The sequence below is a fragment of the Ogataea philodendri genome (genome assembly GCF_020536065.1).
Source record: "Ogataea philodendri strain CBS6075 chromosome Unknown scaffold16, whole genome shotgun sequence".
In the NCBI taxonomy this organism is placed as follows: domain Eukaryota; kingdom Fungi; phylum Ascomycota; class Pichiomycetes; order Pichiales; family Pichiaceae; genus Ogataea; species Ogataea philodendri.
The window spans coordinates 212,159-230,836 of NW_025763930.1; the positions used below are offsets into that span (position 1 = coordinate 212,159).

Here is an 18,678-nt window from a genome sequence, read left to right on the forward strand (position 1 = left end):
ACAAGATCAGAAAAACAAGAACCCATCTTTTATTTACTTTTAACACAGCCAGAAATGGGTTGTGGTACACGACCAGGGTTTTTTAAGATTTTCAATGACTGATTGGAAAAAAAAAAGATTATCAGATATAGTATTTAGTCATGACTAAAGTTATCCTTCATTTGAGAGCAGAGACCAAACCGTTGGAGGCCAGAGCAGCCCTTACACCTAAGACCACTAAGGAGTTGCTGGACACTGGCGATTTCGAGATCTACGTCGAGAAATCGTCGCAATCGACGTTCGACTGGAAGGAGTACGAGGCTGCGGGCGCCCATATTGTCGAGGAAGGTTCGTGGGTGAACGCTCCAAAGGACAGAATCATCATTGGTTTGAAGGAGCTGCCTGAGGAATCGTTCCCTCTTGTTCACGAACACATCCAGTTTGCCCACTGTTACAAGAACCAGGCTGGCTGGAACGACGTGCTGTCGAGATTCCCTGCTGGAAACGGTGTTTTGTACGATCTCGAGTTTTTGGAAAACGACCAAGGAAGACGTGTTGCTGCGTTCGGCTTTTTCGCCGGATTTGCAGGTGCTGCGTTGGGTGTGGAAGACTGGGCTTTCAAACAAACCCATTCCGACTCTGAGGAGCTGGGCGGTGTGACTCCTTACCCTAACGAACAGGCCCTTGTTGCCGACGTCAAGAGCTCCTTGGAGACCGCCGTTGCCAAGGCTGGCAAGTACCCAAAGGTTCTTGTGATTGGTGCTCTGGGAAGATGCGGATCTGGTGCCGTTGACCTTTGTCGTAAAGTTGGCATTCCTGAAGACAACATCTTGAAATGGGACATGAAAGAAACCGCAAAGGGCGGTCCTTTCCAGGAAATCGTCGAAGCAGACATCTTTGTGAACTGTATCTACCTTTCGCAGCCAATTCCTCCATTTGTCAACTTGGAGACTCTCAATACTGAAAAGAGAAACCTTAGAACCATCGTGGACGTTTCTGCAGACACCACCAACCCACACAACCCTATTCCTGTGTACTCGATCGCCACCGTGTTCCAGAAACCAACCGTCAAGGTCGACACCACCAAGGGTCCTAAATTGTCGGTGATCAGTATCGACCATCTTCCTTCGTTGTTGCCAAGAGAGGCCTCCGAGGCATTTGTCCACGATTTGCTGCCTTCGTTGAAACAGCTTCCTCAAAGAGAAACCGCACCAGTCTGGGCTCGTGCCAAGTCGCTTTTCGACAAACACGTTGCCAGACTTTACAACAAGAACGCTACCAGATTGTGAATTAATTTAGTACATGTTTGATTTTTATCCTATTATTCCCGTTCCACTTTAAGTAGCTTCTTCTTGCGCTTCTTGATTTTCTTTCTATCTGCGCGTCTAAGAACAACCTCTCCGTCGCTCTCGTACTCGCTTTCCACCTCTTTGGTCGAGGCGCTTGGCCGTGGTCGTAATGCTTTTTCCACGCTCTCATTAACGGTAGCAACCACATTAAGTCTTTCGCCAGTATCGTAAACGGCCACCTGGTCTTTCAACTTCAGATCCCAGATCACGATCTTGCCATCGGACGAGATCGAAACCAGGTACGAAACAACCTCATCGTTCTGTTTCTCCTTGTAGATGGAGATATCCTTGACTCTATTGGCATGGCCTTGTAATTGGAACTCTGGCGTGTCCAGAGGCTCTGTTTCCTCGTTTTTCTGTGTAACTCGCTCCAAAGTGTAGAACTGGATTGTTCCATTGCCATTGGCAACTACCAGATACTCTCTGTTGTCCAGAGTGACAAACTGCATCTGCATCAGTGTCTGTTTAAGCTGGAAAATAGCAACAATTTTCGCCTCTCTGGTCTCGTAGATAATCAGCCGATTAAGCAGTCCAACGGCAAAATACTCGCCGTCCGACGTGAAACAACACAGGTTCGGCGACTGGCCGTGGGTAAACACTCCTTTGAGCTTCATCACAGACGCTTTTTTGGCCGTCATCAAATTCCACAGCCGCACGGTTTTGTCGTCGCTCACAGAAATGGCCACTCGTCCCGAAGGATGGATAGCCATATCGTTGACGCGCGCGGTATGGCCTTTGAGAATCCCAAACTGCTCCCAATCTTTGGTTCGCCAGATCACAATCTTGCCGTCCTCGGCAGCACTAAGTAGCCACCGTCCGTTCTTATGTGTGAGGAAATCGGACTCCTCTGCGGTGTCGTCCGAAAACAACAACTTGGTGATGGAACCTTGATGCTGAAGCAACGTCCCCAGCTCTTTCCGTTTCTGAAGATCGTAAATCTTGATATGCTCATCGTTCGATCCAGAAACAAGATACCGTTTGGCAATGTCCAGAGCCCGGATCGAAAGCGAATGGGCCTGGAAATGGAAAATCGGCTGGAACACCGGTTGGATGGTCTTGTCGTCTGCCAGCGTCACCGAAACACACAACAGTGCGTGCTCATACGAGCCAGTGATGATTCGGAAGATGGTCATAAAATTTTAAATATTTTTTTGATTTATTCCCAAATAGGCAATGTGAGCTGTCACCGGGGGGCAGAAAGTGAACCAGCAGAGATGGTGATAATATACTGCTAAAGGTTGCCATTAGGGCTGTCGGTACTTTTGTTCCTGCTATCCGCCACTACTGGCTAGCAACACCATCAGCCGTCACCGTTCCTTCCCCCTGCTCCGTGACCATTCCGGCCGGGTAACTCGCCTCGAACTTTTTCCAATACATTTTTTGCTATTTAAAAACAAGTGGGTAATTTATTTCAACACCAATCCAACATTTTTGCCTAGCCGCCTGGATCGCCAGATTACTTGAGATCGTTGAGAACTTTGTTGACATACCACGAAAAAACATCATCCCGTTCTTTCCAGGCCTATCTCGCTAATTTTCCTATCAAACCATGGACGGACTACTTTCCATGAGCCCCCAGATGGGCGAGCCGATGTCTGATCTTTTTGGGTCGCATCTTGAAGAAAAAGACGTTCTTGACGAGTTTCTCGACATGAGGCTGTACGAACAAGGCACACGGGCCGTGGAGCTTCACGAACAACACGATCAGTTCGACCAAGAACTACACGAAATGGTGAAGCAACAGTTTGCCGACCGTTCCCCAAATGCCATCAAAGTCGAGCAGGAGGAGTTCCCCGAGTTTGTCACTCCAGAAGAGAACTTTAGCCACCATGTGTACACAAATGACCAGTCAGAAGAATTCGACCTGTTTGAACAGAGCCGGCAGGAACTGATGAAACTCAAGTTCGGAGGACTGGGTAACGCCCCCGATTTGCCAAGTTTCGAGGAACTCGCAGACAAAATCCAGATGAAGGGCGACACTAACGACGTCACCACAAGCACACTACCCCACGACTACATCAATGACAACAGCAGCCCAATGTACAACTTGGAAATCAAGGAACTGCCGTCCTCCTCCAGAGTGGAAACCCAAATGAAGATCCAACTTAGCATATCTCCTCCGCCACCACAGTTCCTGCTCCATCTTCCAAGGGACACGATCGCCAAGCCTAAACTCACGCTCGAAAGCTCAGAGGTCCCCGACAGCGTGAAACCTCACATGCTGTTCTTGGATACCTTTGTGGTTGGTGCAAGCAACCACTCGACCTCCGACGCACACTATGAACGGCTTCGGTCCTGTAACGTGTGTAAACGGTGCATGAGAAGAGAAATGAAGAGGGCTTCCAGAAGAAAACGTGGTATTGCTGAGGACTCGATCAACTGGAACCTGAACGTGCCGAGAAGAGCCATCATTTTCAACAGTAAAGAAGTGATTTCTTTCCCAAGACCAACAGGAAACGGATCCAACGAGAAGACCATTGACCTGCTCACGAGAATTGTGTGCTACTGCAGACACCACCAGGAACCTAATGGATTCAAGCTGTTCTTTGTGCTAAAGGACGCAAACGACAATATTCTGGGTAGAACGTTGTCGAAACCGATTTTGATTATGGACCGGAAGAAGCTGTTGAAGGACGGGGAGCAGTCGTACTCTCCAGAACAGGAAATGCAGTCGATCAAGCAGGAGCCAAGGTCCAACCTCCACTCGGTCGACGATTCTTCCAGCGAGAACACCAGCGCCAGCACCGCAACGCATCTCACAACCGCAGCCTCGCTCATCACGCAACAACTGCCGCTCGCAGACGATTCACGGACATTCAAGCGTCAAAAGAGACATTTGTCGCCTGCGGACAGCTCGTCAGGTACGTACTACGACGCTGTGCAACAACATAGATCCAAACCGATGATGGCAACGCGTCAGGACTCGGTTTCGTCCACTATCAGCAAAAAGGATCCAACCTCTCCAATGAGCTCCGACAACTTGTCTCCGCAAAACTGTTTTGGAACCTCCTCGGCAACAAGCATCTTCTCCACAACGCCGGAGAAGAAGTCGTCGTCTTTCGCACACCTCGCACAAAACCACTCGAACGCCAACATCGCTGGCACCCTTGGGCAGTCGACCGCCTCGTCTTCGGTTCCCACCATCCAGAGAATTATTCCTGCGCAGGGACCGATCAGAGGTGGTATTGAAGTCACTCTACTTGGTTCAAGCTTCAGGCCGGGCCTCACAGTCAAGTTTGGCTCGAATGTGGCTCTTGCTACGCATTGTTGGTCGGATTCTACAATTGTCACATATCTGCCTCCCGCTTCGCAGCCTGGTCCGGTGCTTGTGACGTTTGAGGACTCGTCCAGAGACGGTAAGAACGGTGTTTTGAACTCGTCTTCGCAGCAGGTGTTCACCTATACCGATGATTCTGACAGACAGCTTGTTGAGCTGGCTTTACAAATTGTTGGGCTCAAGATGAACGGAAAATTAGAGGACGCGAAAAATATCGCAAAGCGCATCATTGGAAATAACAGCTCCAATGTCCAACAGCAGCAGCAGCAGCAAAAGTCGCGCCAATCGTCGGATTATGGCGATTGGGTCGAGCAGGCCACTTTGAAGATGACAGAACTGTCTAAGACTTCTGTGGACCATGAAGAGATGCTGCTGAAGTTCCTGTCGATGTTGAAGCTGCCAAACTCTCCAATTGCGGTTCCAAACTGGGCCATCTGCACGCCTGAGGGCCAGACGATGCTCCACTTGGCTTGCATCAAGGGCTACGGCAAGCTTTGTCGGTACCTTGTGGAGAACGGTTGCAAGCTGGATTACCGTGACATGAGCGACATCACGCCTCTGCACTATGCGTTTGTGAACGGACAGCGTGGTATCATCAAGCTTTTGGTGAATTACGGTGCTGTTGCGTCAACGAAGCTGAACAACGGTTTGACATTGAAGGACATTTCGGACTCCAACGTGCTGGATCTGCTTGAAGGCTCCACTGGAGGCCAGTTCCCATCGGTGAGCAGACGGTTATCGAACGACTCGATCGACTCGATCTTCGACGCGTACAAGACCACGAGCTACGAGCCGAAGTTTGTCACTGTTGGCAAGAGCGGGCTCAAGAGCGCGGATTTCTTTGAGAACGAGTCGCAGGACGGAGACGAAGAGGACGAGTTTGAGGCCGACGACGAGGACGAGCTGGAGTCGGACGCGGACCTTGCTGTTCCTGCCACGGAGCGGGCCAGCAAGACCGAGACCACGGGTGTGAGTTTGTGGCTGAAGATGAGCAAGGCGTTTGGCAAGAAACTGTCGTCGATGCCTGTTCCTAGCGACACCGACGAGAGTGAGGACGGCCAGGAGGAGCTGCTTCCGTCGTACCAGGAGCTGTTCCCTACGTACTCGTCTTCGCGGTCGCTGATCAACTTCCGGGGTCACGACTCGGAGTCCAAGAAGAGCGCCAAAGCCAAGCTGCAGGAGAGCACCACGACGTCTCCGATGGAGATTTCGCTCAAGGCTTCGCAAAAGACGTTGGACGCAGACAAGCGTCTGTTATTCTTCTGGCTGCCGTTCATGCTGTTACTGTTGCTGGTTCTTGTGGGCAACCAGCTGGAGCTGATCACGCTGGACAATTTCACGGTTGTTTCCAACACGATCGACGGGAGCCGGAACGTTCTTGGACGGCTGATGCTGGGCAAAGAGCGGTTTACCGGGCTGTTGAACGAGAACCTGAACTACGGACGAGAGCGGGTGAACAACCTGCTGAACGACGTGAACGGGGCGGTTTTCACTGCGGTGGCCGGCCGTTGAGAGGCCCTGTCTCCGATTTATTGCTACTGTACTAAATAATTTAACACTAAAACGTCATTTTTTTTTCTCCCATTGTTTTTCACCGTTTGACCGGGGTTTTCGAGGAAATAGTATAAATAGTGCGGTGAGTCACGTCAATCTATGGAATTTCGATGAGGCCATCATAAACATGTCACGTTGGAAGTTCACACAGCAACTGCGAGAAGAGATATACAGGTATGCCCAGTTACCACAGACGGGGGTTTCGTTGCGCCAGATGGTGCAGTTTGGTCCGCAGCCGTCACCAGGGTCGGTGTTCCATGCCTCGCGGTTCATTGTGGAGGAACTACCGATCCGGCTGAGTCACCGGGTCAAGGAGCTGGAGAAACTGCCGTCTGGTCTGAACAACGACCCGTCGATCCAGCTGGTTCGAGACTGGTACGCACAGTCGTTCGAGGAGCTGCGGGCGTTGCCGGAGCCGCAGATCAGCAACGAGATGCGGTCGGTGCTGTTTCCGGCGAGCTTGAAGAACGTGGCGAGTCCCGGACTGCACTCGAAACGGGCGTCCAAGTTTGAGGACGATGGGATCGTAATCGACCGTTTGCGCTCGCACGGCCAGGACGAGACCCACCAGCCGGCGCAGCGTGCTGCCAGCAGGCGCGACACAGCGAAAAAGACGTATTTCGTGCCCACGCCAACAGATATCGTGTACACGAACGACGTGCTCGACTACAACAAAATGGTGAACCAGACGCTCGTGAAAATCAAACGCCGCCACGACGCCACGGTAACCACGATCGCCCGCGGCGTCCAGCACTGGAAACACAAAAACAACTTCGCATACCTCGACGGCAGCATCAACCAGTTCCTGGACAGGTTTTACATGAGTCGGATAGGCATACGGATGCTTATTGGGCAGACGATCGCGCTTTACGAACAAAGCACCATGAACCTGGTCAACGACAACTACGTGGGGATCATCTGTTTGGATACAAACATCATGGAGGTGGCTCACGACGCGATCGACGCGGCCAGGTTCGCGTGCGAAGAACATTACAACATCATGGAGGCTCCCAAAGTGGTGCTATATGCTCCAGCCGATCTCAACTTTATGTATGTGCCGGGACATCTGGTGCACATGTTGTTTGAGACGCTGAAGAACTCGCTGCGCGCCACCGTCGAGCACCAAACGGCATTGCATCCGGAAACGCATATCGAGGACCTGGAGTTCCCGCCAGTCAAGGTGGTGGTTTCGGAAGGTAACGAGGACATCACCGTGAAGGTGAGCGACGAGGGAGGGGGGATCCCGCGGTCGGCCATCCCGCTCATCTGGACGTATTTCTACACTTCTGCCGAGGAACTAGCCGAGCTCGATAACGGGTACAAGCCTCCTTTTATGGGACTCGGTGTCGGATTACCACATAGCAGACTGTATGCGCGCTATTTCTCGGGCGATCTCAAGCTGATCAGCATGGAGGGCTACGGAACCGACGTTTATCTGCATCTCAACAGGCTGAGTTCATCATCGGAGCCATTGCAATGACTCATTATCTAAGACACCCCCTGTTTATATCTTCTATCTATCCCGCACTGAGTTTCCGAGTAAGGAAGGTCCCCGGACTTGAAAAATAAATCTTTAAATATCCGACTGGTTTTCTACTAATTAGTCATCGTAATGTCTGTCGTTGCCAACGAGCCCGCAGACCATTACAAGGACGAGGAGCAGGGCGGCGTGGTAGAGACCACTGTTAAGGACCCACACGCGTCTGCAAACCGTCCCGTCAACAACGGAGAATACCACGAAGAGGACGTTCTTGACCGGCCCCCAGACGGAACCCTGTGGGCCTGGATAGCTGCCGCGTGTGTTTGTTCTGCCAACACGTTCTCGTGGGGAGTCAACTCTGCGTTCGGCGTGTATCTGAACTACTACCTAGACGCCAATGTTTTCCCCGGTGCTACCAAGAGGCAGTTTGCCATGATCGGGAGTCTTTCCCTGGGGATCAGCTACATGTTCTGCCAGCTGGGAAACGTGGTTGCCAAGCGGTACCCATTGCGTGTGGTGATGAGTGTTGGATTGGTGATCATTTTCGTGGCGTACTGGCTCGCGTCGATCGCCAAGACGGTGACTCAATTGGTCATGTTCCAAGGGCTATTAATGGGCGTGGGGTTTATTTTCGTTGGTGGACCAGCCACAATCATTCTGCCCACCTGGTTTCTGCACAAACGGTCCATCGCGTCCGGGATCGGTGTTTCTGGTGCCGGGTTATCTGGACTCATTTTCAGCCGCTCATGTAATGCCATCATCGACCGGACCGGCAGCCACGTCTGGGCTCTGCGCATGATGGGGCTCGTTTGTGGCGCCATGCTCGCCATCACCATCGTGTTCATCCGTCCTCGCAAACCGTTCAACTCCAAGGACACCAATCTGTGGCACGAGATGCAACGGCTGTTCGATAAACGCATCATTTCTCTGCCCCCAGTGCTATACATCTGCGCATGGTGTTTCGTGTACAACTTTGCATACACGATCCTGCTGTTCTCGTACTCGTCGTTCTCGACGTCCATCGGCCTGACGTACGAACAGGGCGCCGTGGTGACCACCGTGCAGAACGTGGCCCAGCTCATTGGCCGTCCTGCGCTCGGCTACATTTCCGACAAACTCGGCCGGGCCAACGTCTCCATCGCATGCACGCTGCTCATGGGTCTGTTCAGCGGCGTGTTCTGGGTTTTTGTCACCACGTACTCGCAAATGCTCGCGTTCGCGTTCCTTTCGGGCCTCATTCTCGGCACAAACTGGGTCAACTACACCTCGTTGGCAGCAGACGCTGTTGGGTCCGGAAAAGACATGGTGCCGGCCATCTCGTTCATCTGCGTTGTTTCCGGACTGCCGTACCTGGTTTCCGAGGTCATCGCTTTGGAACTGGTGGACTACTCCAGATCCAACCCGTTCTTCTGGTGCCAGATCTTTGTCACCGTCACGTGCATCATCGGAGGCCTCACCTTGCTGCCCTACAGAGAATGGAAGATCCGCAGAATCCTCACAGCACAGTCCCAGCTCGCAAAACCAGCCCGGCTCACCGCCGCCGGCTGGCGCGCCTATCTTGCCCGCATGTTCTACCCGATCAGGGCCTAATCCACGGGAACCTCTACACAGCCCGGAAACTTAGAGTAATAATTAATATAATCTGAAAATTTTTAACCAATGCTGAGGTGCGCACTGGCAAGACAGCTATCGACGGCGCGCGGACTGCTGCAGTCGTCCGTGAAGGAAGGCACGGCGCTCAACATCAACGTGTTCAAGACGGGCAAGTCGCCCGTCGCTTTGAAGGACGAGGAGTACCCAGCCTGGCTGTGGCGGGTGCTGGACAAGGAGGCCCAGGAGGCCGAGCTGAAGACGGCCGACCCGTTCAAGTACATGCGCAAACAGGCCAAGAAGGTGCACAAACAGAAACTCAAGCACAACAACTTCCTTGCCGCGCTCAAGAAGTAGATGTATATAGCGAAACGAATGTACGAGGATTTCCAGCCAAGTAGGGTGTCGCGTGACGGGAAGTCACGTGCCGCGCATCTGCAGATCCGTGCCTACGAGATCTTCGTTACGTCATGAGGCGCTTTCAGAACACCTCCTCGCACCGCCAAGTACCTGCATCGTTCCGCGCAGGTACATCTTCTCGTTATAAATACACAACCCTCTTCTCTTGTTTGTTGGAGATGTATTTGGATCTGTTCAAAAGAGACACAACCTCGACAACAGGCGACTTCTACTCGAACCTGGAAAAAGTGACCCAGGTCCAGGTCTCCTCTGCATCTGGCTCCACGTTCGTGGCCTCGATCGCCGGCCATTCCTCGTCCGCGTTTTCGGACAGTTCAATCTACACAGACTCCTCCAGTGCGACCAGTGCGGCCAACTCGGTCCTGGGGGTGTCCCAGACCGCGTCTGGTTCTTCCGCTGCATCTTTGGCCGCTAGTGCATCATCAACAGGCGCCGCCAAAGGCCTGTCCAGCTCGAAATGGAGCTTTATTATGGCCTTCGCCGCGTTGTGTTCGTGTATAGTTTGAATAGTGCACGAAGAAATTGTAAAACACGTGACCTGTGCCAAGGGTTGGCGTGCCCTCGTGCTCTTGGAAAATAAATTTTCATCACCACCAAAAAATATTTCACACTACTCTACACTCATAATGGCTCCAATCGTATGTATTCCACATACACTGGCGGTTCTTTTATGCCCTTTAGCGATTCCACCGCAGGTCGGTGCGTTCTAAATCTCTAATGCTATTCCGCGCGTGTCCCCCGGGTCCGCTGTGGTAGGCTTAAAAGTAATCTCTAGTGTAGCTCTGCCGGAAACCACTAACTGTTCAGACCAAGAAGTCCCAAAAAGTCGCCAAGAAGTTCACCGTTGACTGCTCCGGCCCAACCGAGAACGGTGTTTTCGACCCAGCCTCCTACGTCAAGTACCTTGTCGAGCACATCAAGGTTGACGGACACCTTGGTAACCTCGGTTCCGACATCACTGTTTCGCAAGAGGGTGCCTCCAAGGTTGTTGTTGTGTCCACCACCAAGTTCTCCGGAAAGTACCTCAAGTACCTTTCCAAGAGATACCTCAAGAAGAACCAGATCAGAGACTGGATCAGATTCGTTTCTGTGAAGAAGAACGAGTACCAGCTGCAATTCTACAGTGTTGCTGTTGGTGACGACGAGGAGGAGGAGTAATTGTCTGTTGACAGTAATAAAGATACGAAATGTACGAACCGTGTAGTTGTCCGTATGGCTCTTTTTTTCTGGCTGTGCAGCTCTAAAATAATGTAGATATAATTAGTTGGCATATTGATGAGTGGGCAACCGGGAGACGAGCACGAGCACGGCTCCGCGGCAATGGACTTTGAGGAGTTCCAGTTCAGCGGCGACGTGGTCAACGTGGTGGACCACGCGATCATCGCGGCTCCCGCGGCCGTCGCAGAACCTCCGCAGCACAACAGCGACGAGGCAGACCTCACTCTGCCGCCAGAAACAGACTCGTCGCTGCGCTCGTCGTCCGACGACGAGGAGTGGAAGGAGATGGACACCCAGGTGCACCAATCGGACATCTACAACATCAAGGGCGACAAGATCGACACGTTTGTGCAGTCCGTGGAGACGTTCAAGAACGACAAGACTAGCGACGCTGCCCAGGGGTACACGAGGATCTCCGCGCAGGAGGAGGCGTCCAAGTACATGGAGATGAACGAGAAGTTTGACTATCTGTTCCAGAACGAAAACTCGAACCTGCGCAAGCTGCGCAACAGCGAGTCTCGTTTGGACAAGGACGAGAGCGACGGGGAGTTGGAGGACGGGTTCGACGCCACGATCGAGTCTGGCGCGTCCGACATCGACGAGCAGCTGTACTCGACCAAGGCGTTGCTGGACGACCCGCAAAAGGTGGCGTATGCGGCGCTGGTCAAGCTGATCATCTTCAAGATGCATTTCGAGCTGTCGCAGCTGCGCGGATCCGGCTCCACCACGATCTTGAAGAAGAACGCGGCCGCGCAGAAGTCGTTCACGCGGTGGAGCATGGGCGTTATGGGCCAGTTGTACGACCATCTGGGCATCCGCGAGGGCGAAGAACGCGACATGATCGAGAAGCTCAGTTGCCACGGCATCGAGGCCAGCGACCTGGTTGGCTGGCTCAACACGAACCTGACCGTTGCCAACAAGCTGGAGACCGAGCAGGTGCAGGCCATCGACCTGGACTCGTCCAAGCCGACGCTGGAGATCGATATCCGCTGGACGCTGATCTGCGACCTGTTTCTGATCCTGCTGGAGTCGTCCACATACGACTCGCGGTCGCGCGTGCTGCTGCTGCGGTTTTCGCAGTCGATCGGCCTGAGCCAGCTGGACATCTTCCAGTTCGAGCGACGCATCACCGACGCGCTCGAGATGGACGAGTCGCTCGCCAGACTCAACAACTCGCAGATCTGGGACGAGAAGGACATCCTGACCGAGCACAAGCGCAAGTTCCGCCGCCAGAAGCTCGTCAAGATCGGGTTTGCGACCGTGGCGGGCGGGCTCGTGATCGGGCTCAGCGCAGGCATGCTGGCTCCCGTCATTGGAGCCGGCCTGGCCGCCGGACTCACCACCGTGGGCATTGGCGGCACGTCTGGGTTTCTTGCAGGAACGGCAGGAACCGCCATCATCACCTCCACGGGAGTTCTCACAGGCATGCGGATCGGAAAGAACGGCATGGGCCGTCGTGTTGGCGCGGTCAGCACGTTTGAGTTCAAGCCGTTGCACAACAACGCTCGTGTGAACCTGATTCTCACAGTGAGTGGCTGGATGTCGGGCAAAATGGACGACGTTCGTCTGCCGTTCAGCACAGTCGACCCGGTCATGGGCGACCTGTACTCGCTGCTGTGGGAGCCGGAGATGCTCACCAGTATGGGACAGACAATAGGCATTCTTGCGTCGGAGATCTTGACGCAGTCGATCCAGCAGATTCTTGGTAGCACGGTACTGATTGCCCTGATGGCCGCCGTGCAGCTGCCCATGATGCTGTCGAAGCTGGGGTACCTGCTGGACAATCCCTGGAACGTTTCTCTGGACAGGGCCTGGAGCGCAGGGCTGGTGCTGGCAGACACGTTACGACGCGGCAAGCTGGGGTTCCGGCCGATTACGCTGGTCGGGTTCAGTCTGGGCGCTCGTGTGATCTACAGCTGTCTGCTGGACCTGGCGAAAACAGGCGACTACGGCCTGATCGAAAACGTTTACCTGTTCGGGTCGCCGTTCGTGGTCAAGGAAGACCAGATCACCATGGCGTGTTCTGTTGTGAGCGGCCGTTTCGTGAACGGTTACTCGAAAAAGGACTGGATCCTCGGGTACTTGTTCCGTGCGACCAGCGGAGGACTTAATAGAATCGCTGGTCTGTCGCCGATCGAACAGGTGGAGAACTTCAACTGCTCCGAGCTCGTCCAGGGCCACATGGAGTACAGAAAAGTGATGCCCAAGCTGATGAAGGAGATGGGCTGGGAGGTGTTGAACGAGGAGTTTGTGGAGATCGACCAGCCCGACGAGCAAGAGACCAATAGACAGCGCAAGCTTGTGCACGACTTTGAGGAGGCGTCCAAGAAGCTGGACACGAAAAAACCGTCCAAATCGTGGTACAGCAAGCTGTTTGGCAAGAAGAATAAGGAGTGGTGGGAGATGTACGAGGAGGGCGTCAAGGAGGAAGAGAAGAAACAGGAACTATTTGACGTAGACGAGCTGGCTAAAGAGGTGGAACAGATCGCGTTGCAAGCTGAAACAGAGCCGCAAAACGAGGAACTAAAGACATTCAACTTGAAAACACCGCCACAGGGCCAAACTTTCGACGGAGCGGAACAACAACGCGAACGCGAACGCAAAACGTCCTCGCCGTTCAACATGACGGTGGTCAAGTCGTCCACGCCATCGTCGCCAGAGTTCCGCCCGTTCAAACTGGACAAGTCCGGTAAAAGAGTCTCCTCAACAATGGATAAAGGATTCAACCTGAACGCAGTGGAGGCAGAAAAGAAACAGACGTCTCCAACAGAGCCAGAACAGCCTACAGAAAATATCTATGACGACGAAGATGAGTTCCCAACCGACGAACGCAACTTGAAAATCACCTTTGCCTGATTTTAACATTATAGGAACACCTCCGCGTTGAGCTCGGCAATACTCACAGCAAACGGCAGGTCGAATCTGGCCAAAACCTCCGGGTGAAGCACACCAATCACACCAATGTTCTGTGCAGCAGCGTCGGACTTGGCTCTGTACATGATCTTGGCACCTCTACCGGCGAAAAACATCTTGACACTGTCGTCCTGCTCGATCCAATAACCTTTTTGGCCGGTCTTGGAGTCGGCAGCAGACAACCATGGGGTTCTGAAAGTCTGCATGATCTTTCCCAACAGTCCCTGGATCAACTCGAATCCAGAACCTTTACCTGCATAGGCTCCACACCAGTTTCTCTGGTTGGAAGCTCCTCTTTCAGAGTCATCCTTCAACACGATGTCTCCACACTCAAAGACCCTGATGGGAAGAGAATGGTCCTTGTTCTCCTTGATAGTCTTCAAAATACCGGGCACAAGAGTCGTTCTAACCACCTGGTACTCAATGGTCTTAGGATTGGCCAACTTCACAGCCTTGGAGTCATCTAGATTGTTTAGGAATTTGAAGTTTTCATCATGCGAACACAATGTCAACGGCATCACCTCGAGCCACCCGCTCTGCGCAGAAGCGATTCTCAGGATGTCTGCAATCTTGTTGATCGGCAATGGCTGGGCCACCGTAGCAGCAGTCTTGGGAGTGGATCTCTTGAGGTTGTCGTATCCGTAAGCAATAGCACAGTCCTCCATCACATCACATTGGTGCAAGATGTCCGGTCTGGTGATTGGAATCTTGACCACAATGATGTCTTTATCGGTCTTGGAAGGAGTGGCCTGGACAGACATCTTGGCCAACAGCTTGCAAACCTCCTCTGGGGAGAGCTGGAGTCCAAGACACGAGTTGATGTACGGAACCTCGCAATCCAGAGTTCTCTCTGTCAAATTAGGACATAGTCGCGACTCACCGTTGTGAGCAGAGATGATCTCAACCGGCTCGATGGTGAACTTGTCTCCGCAGTATCTGGAGAACATGGCCACCAGCTGGTTGATGACAATCTCGGCCTTTGTCTTGTCTGTGGCGGTGATTTCAAAGAACAGATTCTTGGTGTTGAGAGTCACTTTGGAGTGGTTGGAGTTGATAATAGGAGGCAACGAGCACACGGTTCTCTCCGAGTCCAATATCACTGGGTAAACCGGCGAGTCTCTGATAATGTGCAAGTACTTGCCGAGATTTCTGTCCTTGTCGTAGAACTCCATGATTCCGTTACCGTCCAGCTCGACGGTCTGGTTCAACGGAACAAACTTGAACTCGGAAGGCTTAAGAGCCTCGTACGTGAACGGAGGTTTAATGGTATCCAAATCGTGGGTTCCCATGGCAACTAGAGTTCTGTGTCTGCACAAGTTGGTGTGCAGCTTGTCCTGCAACGCAATGAAAGACTCGTACGATCTCTGGGTGAAATGGACATCACGCAAAATCGCGGCACAGGCGTACGGTCTGATTTGTTCGGTGGACTTCTTCACGGTCAACGAGGTGGTGGCCGGAGTGAGTCTGTAGTTTGGAGCAGGAACCCGGCCAAGATACTCGTTCAAGGCCTGAGCAATCCCCTCAATACAGAGCATGTCGTATCTATTGGCCCCAATCTCGATTTTCAGTTGAGGTCTTTCGTCGGTCCCCTTGACGTCTTCGGTGGTGTCCTCGTCAAGCTCGATTCCGAACTGGAAACAGAGCTCGTCGAACTCCTCGGTGGTGTATTCCTTGCCCAACAGGGCGAACAGGTCGGCCTTATCGACAGCGACGGTAGGCATGGTTGAACAAGAAGAAGTTTTTGGGAGAAAAAAGTTACCCGGGAACTTTGTTAGGAAGAAGGGGTTACCCGGTCGAGAGGGGAGCCACCATGGAACAAAGGTTAGGAAACACCAGGACAATAACCCAATGGGCCAATAGGATGGTGAATGTCACGTTGACATCTCCCCGTTGTCAGCTTTGCGCCAGCGGTTATCGCCATGGCAACGGAATTTCGTGCCGAGAAAAAAGTAGCTGGTCTGTTTTCCCACGTCTTTATCTTTTAATAAAGACAACTGTAAAAAATATATCCTAGTCATGTCGGCAAATAGGGCAAAGACGTTTGATAAGACGATGAAGCTGCTTCTGGTGGGGGACTCGGGAGTGGGCAAGTCGTGTTTGCTTCTGCGGTTTGTGGACGACAAGTTCAACTCGTCGTTTATCACCACAATTGGCATTGATTTCAAGATTAAGACTATTGACCTAAACGGAAGCAAGATCAAGTTGCAAGTGTGGGACACGGCTGGTCAGGAGCGGTTCCGGACTATCACCACGGCGTACTACCGCGGAGCCATGGGGATTATTATTGTTTACGACGTGACGGACGAGAACTCGTTTGAGAGCGTCAAGAAGTGGTATCAGACGGTCAACCAGCACGCCAAGGACGAGGCCCAGCTGTTTTTGGTCGGAAACAAGTGCGAGGACAGCGAGAGCAGACAGGTGAGCGAGAAGCAGGGCGAGTTGCTTGCCGAGGAGCTTGGATTGCCATTCATGGAGGCGAGTGCCAAGTCCGGCTTGAACGTCAACGAGGTGTTCTACAAGCTGGCCTCCTTGATCCTGGAGAAGAACGGCGACGATTTGGCCGCTCCGGCCGACAAGCTCAACGTCAACCAGCAGAGCACTACAAGTAGCTCATGTTGTTAGCTAATTTACAGGTAATTGTATGCGATATGGTTGTTTCCCAAACGATCACCGTCCCTAGAGACTTCGTAGAGATTAGGAATATACCGCCATGGGCCGAACTCGATCGTGATAAACACGAGAGCTCAAGACCCAATTATTTGAAAATCCCTCGACAGAGCTTCCTGTGCCATAGTTCGCAACGAACGGCCGCCCATCAATACCTTCTGCGAACAAAAGGTAGACAGACGATTGCACTAGCTTCTCGAGTGTCGACAAGCACCTCAAGCGGCCTCTAACAAAGCAGAGGCCAGCCGGGGGTGAAGATTAATTGGTAAAGAATTTTGTGGAAAATTTTTCCAATGAGCAGGCGGATTGCGCGAGCTGCTGCCAGACGCGACCAAACTGGCGGCACGGGTTCTGAGCCGTTGCGGCTTGATGAGCAGGACACGCTCGAGGTGTTTGTTCCGTGGCTGGTGGAGGGTGTTGAGGAGACGGTCCAGACGGTGAAAGGTGAGCTGTTTCACCGTAATTACATTGAAGCGTTCAACACGGAGCAGAAAAGAGAGGCGTACGCCGCGCGGTGGTCGTCTTCGCGCAGTCTGGCGTACAGCTGGTTCTTTTCGCAGGGCGCGGTCGGCCAGTTGCTGGCGTCCCGGACAACAGTCAACGTGGTGAGCATTGGTGCGGGAGCAGGAGCAGAATTGGTGGCTCTGGGCAGCGTGTTCAGCAGACTGCTCGAAACGCTTGCGATCGGCTCGGAAAAACACCACTGGACCGTCACGGCCGTCGACATCAGCGACTGGACAAACGTGGTGGACCAGATCGCCGGTTTTGTGGACTCTCGCTGGGTGCAACCAAAATTGATTAATGTAGCACATTCGCTGCAATTCGAGTTTCTTCACCAGGACGTGCTCCAGAAACCGCAGGAAAGCATGGCCAGACTGCACGCGGCAGACCTGATCACGAGCTGTTTCACCACGAACGAGCTGTTTGCCGAAAATAAGACCCTGGCCATCGGTTTGCTCAACTCTTTGAGTGCTTGTCGGCCAGGAACGCTTTTTTTGGTGCTCGAGTCGGCCGGGTCTTACTCGCACATCACCGTCGGGTCCAAGAGCTTCCCCGTGTACTTCCTCGTGGATACCGTTCTTTGTGGGCCTCCTGGCCGTGCGCGCGACTGGGAGCTGGTTTCGTCGAGCGACAGTGAATGGTACAGGGTTCCCCACGGGGTGCAGTACGGACTCAAATTGGAGAACATGCGGTTCTTCTACAGATTGTACCGTCGACGGTCTAATTAATCGATGTCTATTAGTTATGCTATCGTTATATCAGATTCCCCCCACCACTAGAGTCATTCCCAAAAGTCCGGCCACAAGAGCCTTGCTTTTCCAGGAACCCTCGTACATTCTGGCAGGCGATCCGCCGCTGCTGATCGAGACAGAGTGCACGGAAGACTGGTCCTTCACGACGGCCGTCACCACACTGCTGCTGACAGTCACGTATGCAGATCCGCTGGCGCTCACAGTGGAGGAGTACTCGGTGGTGTAGGTGGTGGTGTAGGTGGTGCCCTTGGAGGCGGCTGAGCTGCCGAGCACAGACGACGCGAGCGTGGAGGCGGCCACGCATCTGGCCCAATAGCTGTTGGCCGTGACGCACTGGTAGCCGTCCTGACAGCAGCTGGCTCCCGAGTAGCCCAGGCCGCCACACTGCGCGTATGCAGCTCCGCATGTTGTGGCGGAGGAGTCTGCAGCGGACGTGGTGGAGGTGGCGGTGATGGACTCGAGGGTCGATTGCTCCCACGACGGGGTGGTGAGGGTGGCGGACTGTTCCCATGCTGGCGTGGTGGTGGTGGATTGCTCCCACGAAGGAGTCGTCGTCGCAGACTCTTCCCACGATGGCTGGGTTGTTTCTCTGGTTGCAGTCTGCACGGTGGTCTGTGTGTCTGCCTGTGTTTCTGTGCCTGCCGTGGTAACCGACGTCACCTCGGCAGATTCGTTGGACGCGTTAGAATTCTCCGAGCTGCCAAAACTGCTGTCATCGAGGCTCCCGCTGGAGGCCAGGACGCTGGCGAAAAATGGGATGGTAGCTAGGGCAACGTTATGCGAGTGAAGAGTGGGCAACATGATGGTGATGAGGTTGGGTCGCCGAAGTGTGGTTCTTATACCCCGAGAGCTCCCAAGCCCATGCCAAGGCTTTGCCAATAAACGAAAACCAGCCATCTGGAGCACTAATTAGTATTCCCCATCGGGAAGTTTGAAAACACTGCCCGAATCGGTACAAGAACCACCAAAAAACGCGTC

General features: G+C 53.1%; 19 protein-coding genes across 19 annotated transcripts; 12 read left to right on the forward strand and 7 right to left on the reverse strand.

The window, feature by feature from the left end:
* Positions 1-134: 134 nt before the first annotated feature.
* OGAPHI_003373 (uncharacterized protein) lies at positions 135-1,100 on the reverse strand (the record flags this gene model as incomplete). The annotated part of the gene is made up of 1 exon (XM_046204342.1): positions 135-1,100. One exon carries the CDS (start codon positions 1,098-1,100, stop codon positions 135-137), a length of 966 nt encoding a protein of 321 aa, XP_046061879.1.
* OGAPHI_003374 (uncharacterized protein) lies at positions 141-1,268 on the forward strand (the record flags this gene model as incomplete). The annotated part of the gene is made up of 1 exon (XM_046204343.1): positions 141-1,268. The coding sequence occupies one exon, from the start codon at positions 141-143 to the stop codon at positions 1,266-1,268; it is 1,128 nt and encodes a 375-aa protein (XP_046061880.1).
* A 32-nt stretch (positions 1,269-1,300) lies between these two features.
* Positions 1,301-2,461, reverse strand: OGAPHI_003375 (uncharacterized protein; the record flags this gene model as incomplete). The annotated part of the gene is made up of 1 exon (XM_046204344.1): positions 1,301-2,461. The coding sequence occupies one exon, from the start codon at positions 2,459-2,461 to the stop codon at positions 1,301-1,303; it is 1,161 nt and encodes a 386-aa protein (XP_046061881.1).
* A 416-nt stretch (positions 2,462-2,877) lies between these two features.
* Positions 2,878-6,117, forward strand: OGAPHI_003376 (uncharacterized protein; the record flags this gene model as incomplete). The annotated part of the gene is made up of 1 exon (XM_046204345.1): positions 2,878-6,117. One exon carries the CDS (start codon positions 2,878-2,880, stop codon positions 6,115-6,117), a length of 3,240 nt encoding a protein of 1,079 aa, XP_046061882.1.
* OGAPHI_003377 (uncharacterized protein) lies at positions 4,245-5,081 on the reverse strand (the record flags this gene model as incomplete). The annotated part of the gene is made up of 2 exons (XM_046204346.1): positions 4,245-4,670; positions 4,926-5,081. The coding sequence occupies 2 exons, from the start codon at positions 5,079-5,081 to the stop codon at positions 4,245-4,247; spliced, it is 582 nt and encodes a 193-aa protein (XP_046061883.1).
* OGAPHI_003378 (uncharacterized protein) lies at positions 5,742-6,432 on the reverse strand (the record flags this gene model as incomplete). The annotated part of the gene is made up of 2 exons (XM_046204348.1): positions 5,742-6,036; positions 6,332-6,432. The coding sequence occupies 2 exons, from the start codon at positions 6,430-6,432 to the stop codon at positions 5,742-5,744; spliced, it is 396 nt and encodes a 131-aa protein (XP_046061884.1).
* OGAPHI_003379 (uncharacterized protein) lies at positions 6,287-7,639 on the forward strand (the record flags this gene model as incomplete). The annotated part of the gene is made up of 1 exon (XM_046204349.1): positions 6,287-7,639. The coding sequence occupies one exon, from the start codon at positions 6,287-6,289 to the stop codon at positions 7,637-7,639; it is 1,353 nt and encodes a 450-aa protein (XP_046061885.1).
* Positions 7,640-7,771: 132 nt separating this feature from the next.
* OGAPHI_003380 (uncharacterized protein) lies at positions 7,772-9,229 on the forward strand (the record flags this gene model as incomplete). Its single annotated transcript, XM_046204350.1, has 1 exon — positions 7,772-9,229. One exon carries the CDS (start codon positions 7,772-7,774, stop codon positions 9,227-9,229), a length of 1,458 nt encoding a protein of 485 aa, XP_046061886.1.
* On the reverse strand, positions 8,384-10,302 carry OGAPHI_003381 (uncharacterized protein; the record flags this gene model as incomplete). The annotated part of the gene is made up of 5 exons (XM_046204351.1): positions 8,384-8,542; positions 8,642-9,258; positions 9,345-9,484; positions 9,973-10,112; positions 10,264-10,302. The coding sequence occupies 5 exons, from the start codon at positions 10,300-10,302 to the stop codon at positions 8,384-8,386; spliced, it is 1,095 nt and encodes a 364-aa protein (XP_046061887.1).
* Positions 9,299-9,586, forward strand: OGAPHI_003382 (uncharacterized protein; the record flags this gene model as incomplete). Its single annotated transcript, XM_046204352.1, has 1 exon — positions 9,299-9,586. One exon carries the CDS (start codon positions 9,299-9,301, stop codon positions 9,584-9,586), a length of 288 nt encoding a protein of 95 aa, XP_046061888.1.
* On the forward strand, positions 9,808-10,807 carry OGAPHI_003383 (uncharacterized protein; the record flags this gene model as incomplete). Its single annotated transcript, XM_046204353.1, has 2 exons — positions 9,808-10,144; positions 10,476-10,807. 2 exons carry the CDS (start codon positions 9,808-9,810, stop codon positions 10,805-10,807), a joined length of 669 nt encoding a protein of 222 aa, XP_046061889.1.
* OGAPHI_003384 (uncharacterized protein) lies at positions 10,445-15,501 on the reverse strand (the record flags this gene model as incomplete). The annotated part of the gene is made up of 6 exons (XM_046204354.1): positions 10,445-10,778; positions 10,847-11,181; positions 11,309-12,678; positions 12,745-12,986; positions 13,058-13,649; positions 13,767-15,501. 6 exons carry the CDS (start codon positions 15,499-15,501, stop codon positions 10,445-10,447), a joined length of 4,608 nt encoding a protein of 1,535 aa, XP_046061890.1.
* Positions 10,925-13,723, forward strand: OGAPHI_003385 (uncharacterized protein; the record flags this gene model as incomplete). The annotated part of the gene is made up of 1 exon (XM_046204355.1): positions 10,925-13,723. The coding sequence occupies one exon, from the start codon at positions 10,925-10,927 to the stop codon at positions 13,721-13,723; it is 2,799 nt and encodes a 932-aa protein (XP_046061891.1).
* Positions 14,099-14,425, forward strand: OGAPHI_003386 (uncharacterized protein; the record flags this gene model as incomplete). Its single annotated transcript, XM_046204356.1, has 1 exon — positions 14,099-14,425. One exon carries the CDS (start codon positions 14,099-14,101, stop codon positions 14,423-14,425), a length of 327 nt encoding a protein of 108 aa, XP_046061892.1.
* Positions 14,465-14,668, forward strand: OGAPHI_003387 (uncharacterized protein; the record flags this gene model as incomplete). The annotated part of the gene is made up of 1 exon (XM_046204357.1): positions 14,465-14,668. The coding sequence occupies one exon, from the start codon at positions 14,465-14,467 to the stop codon at positions 14,666-14,668; it is 204 nt and encodes a 67-aa protein (XP_046061893.1).
* Positions 15,154-15,507, forward strand: OGAPHI_003388 (uncharacterized protein; the record flags this gene model as incomplete). Its single annotated transcript, XM_046204359.1, has 1 exon — positions 15,154-15,507. The coding sequence occupies one exon, from the start codon at positions 15,154-15,156 to the stop codon at positions 15,505-15,507; it is 354 nt and encodes a 117-aa protein (XP_046061894.1).
* Positions 15,508-15,796: 289 nt separating this feature from the next.
* Positions 15,797-16,402, forward strand: OGAPHI_003389 (uncharacterized protein; the record flags this gene model as incomplete). Its single annotated transcript, XM_046204360.1, has 1 exon — positions 15,797-16,402. The coding sequence occupies one exon, from the start codon at positions 15,797-15,799 to the stop codon at positions 16,400-16,402; it is 606 nt and encodes a 201-aa protein (XP_046061895.1).
* OGAPHI_003390 (uncharacterized protein) lies at positions 16,117-18,501 on the reverse strand (the record flags this gene model as incomplete). The annotated part of the gene is made up of 3 exons (XM_046204361.1): positions 16,117-16,293; positions 16,990-17,683; positions 17,783-18,501. 3 exons carry the CDS (start codon positions 18,499-18,501, stop codon positions 16,117-16,119), a joined length of 1,590 nt encoding a protein of 529 aa, XP_046061896.1.
* OGAPHI_003391 (uncharacterized protein) lies at positions 16,741-18,487 on the forward strand (the record flags this gene model as incomplete). Its single annotated transcript, XM_046204362.1, has 3 exons — positions 16,741-17,654; positions 17,793-17,934; positions 18,071-18,487. The coding sequence occupies 3 exons, from the start codon at positions 16,741-16,743 to the stop codon at positions 18,485-18,487; spliced, it is 1,473 nt and encodes a 490-aa protein (XP_046061897.1).
* Positions 18,502-18,678: the final 177 nt, after the last annotated feature.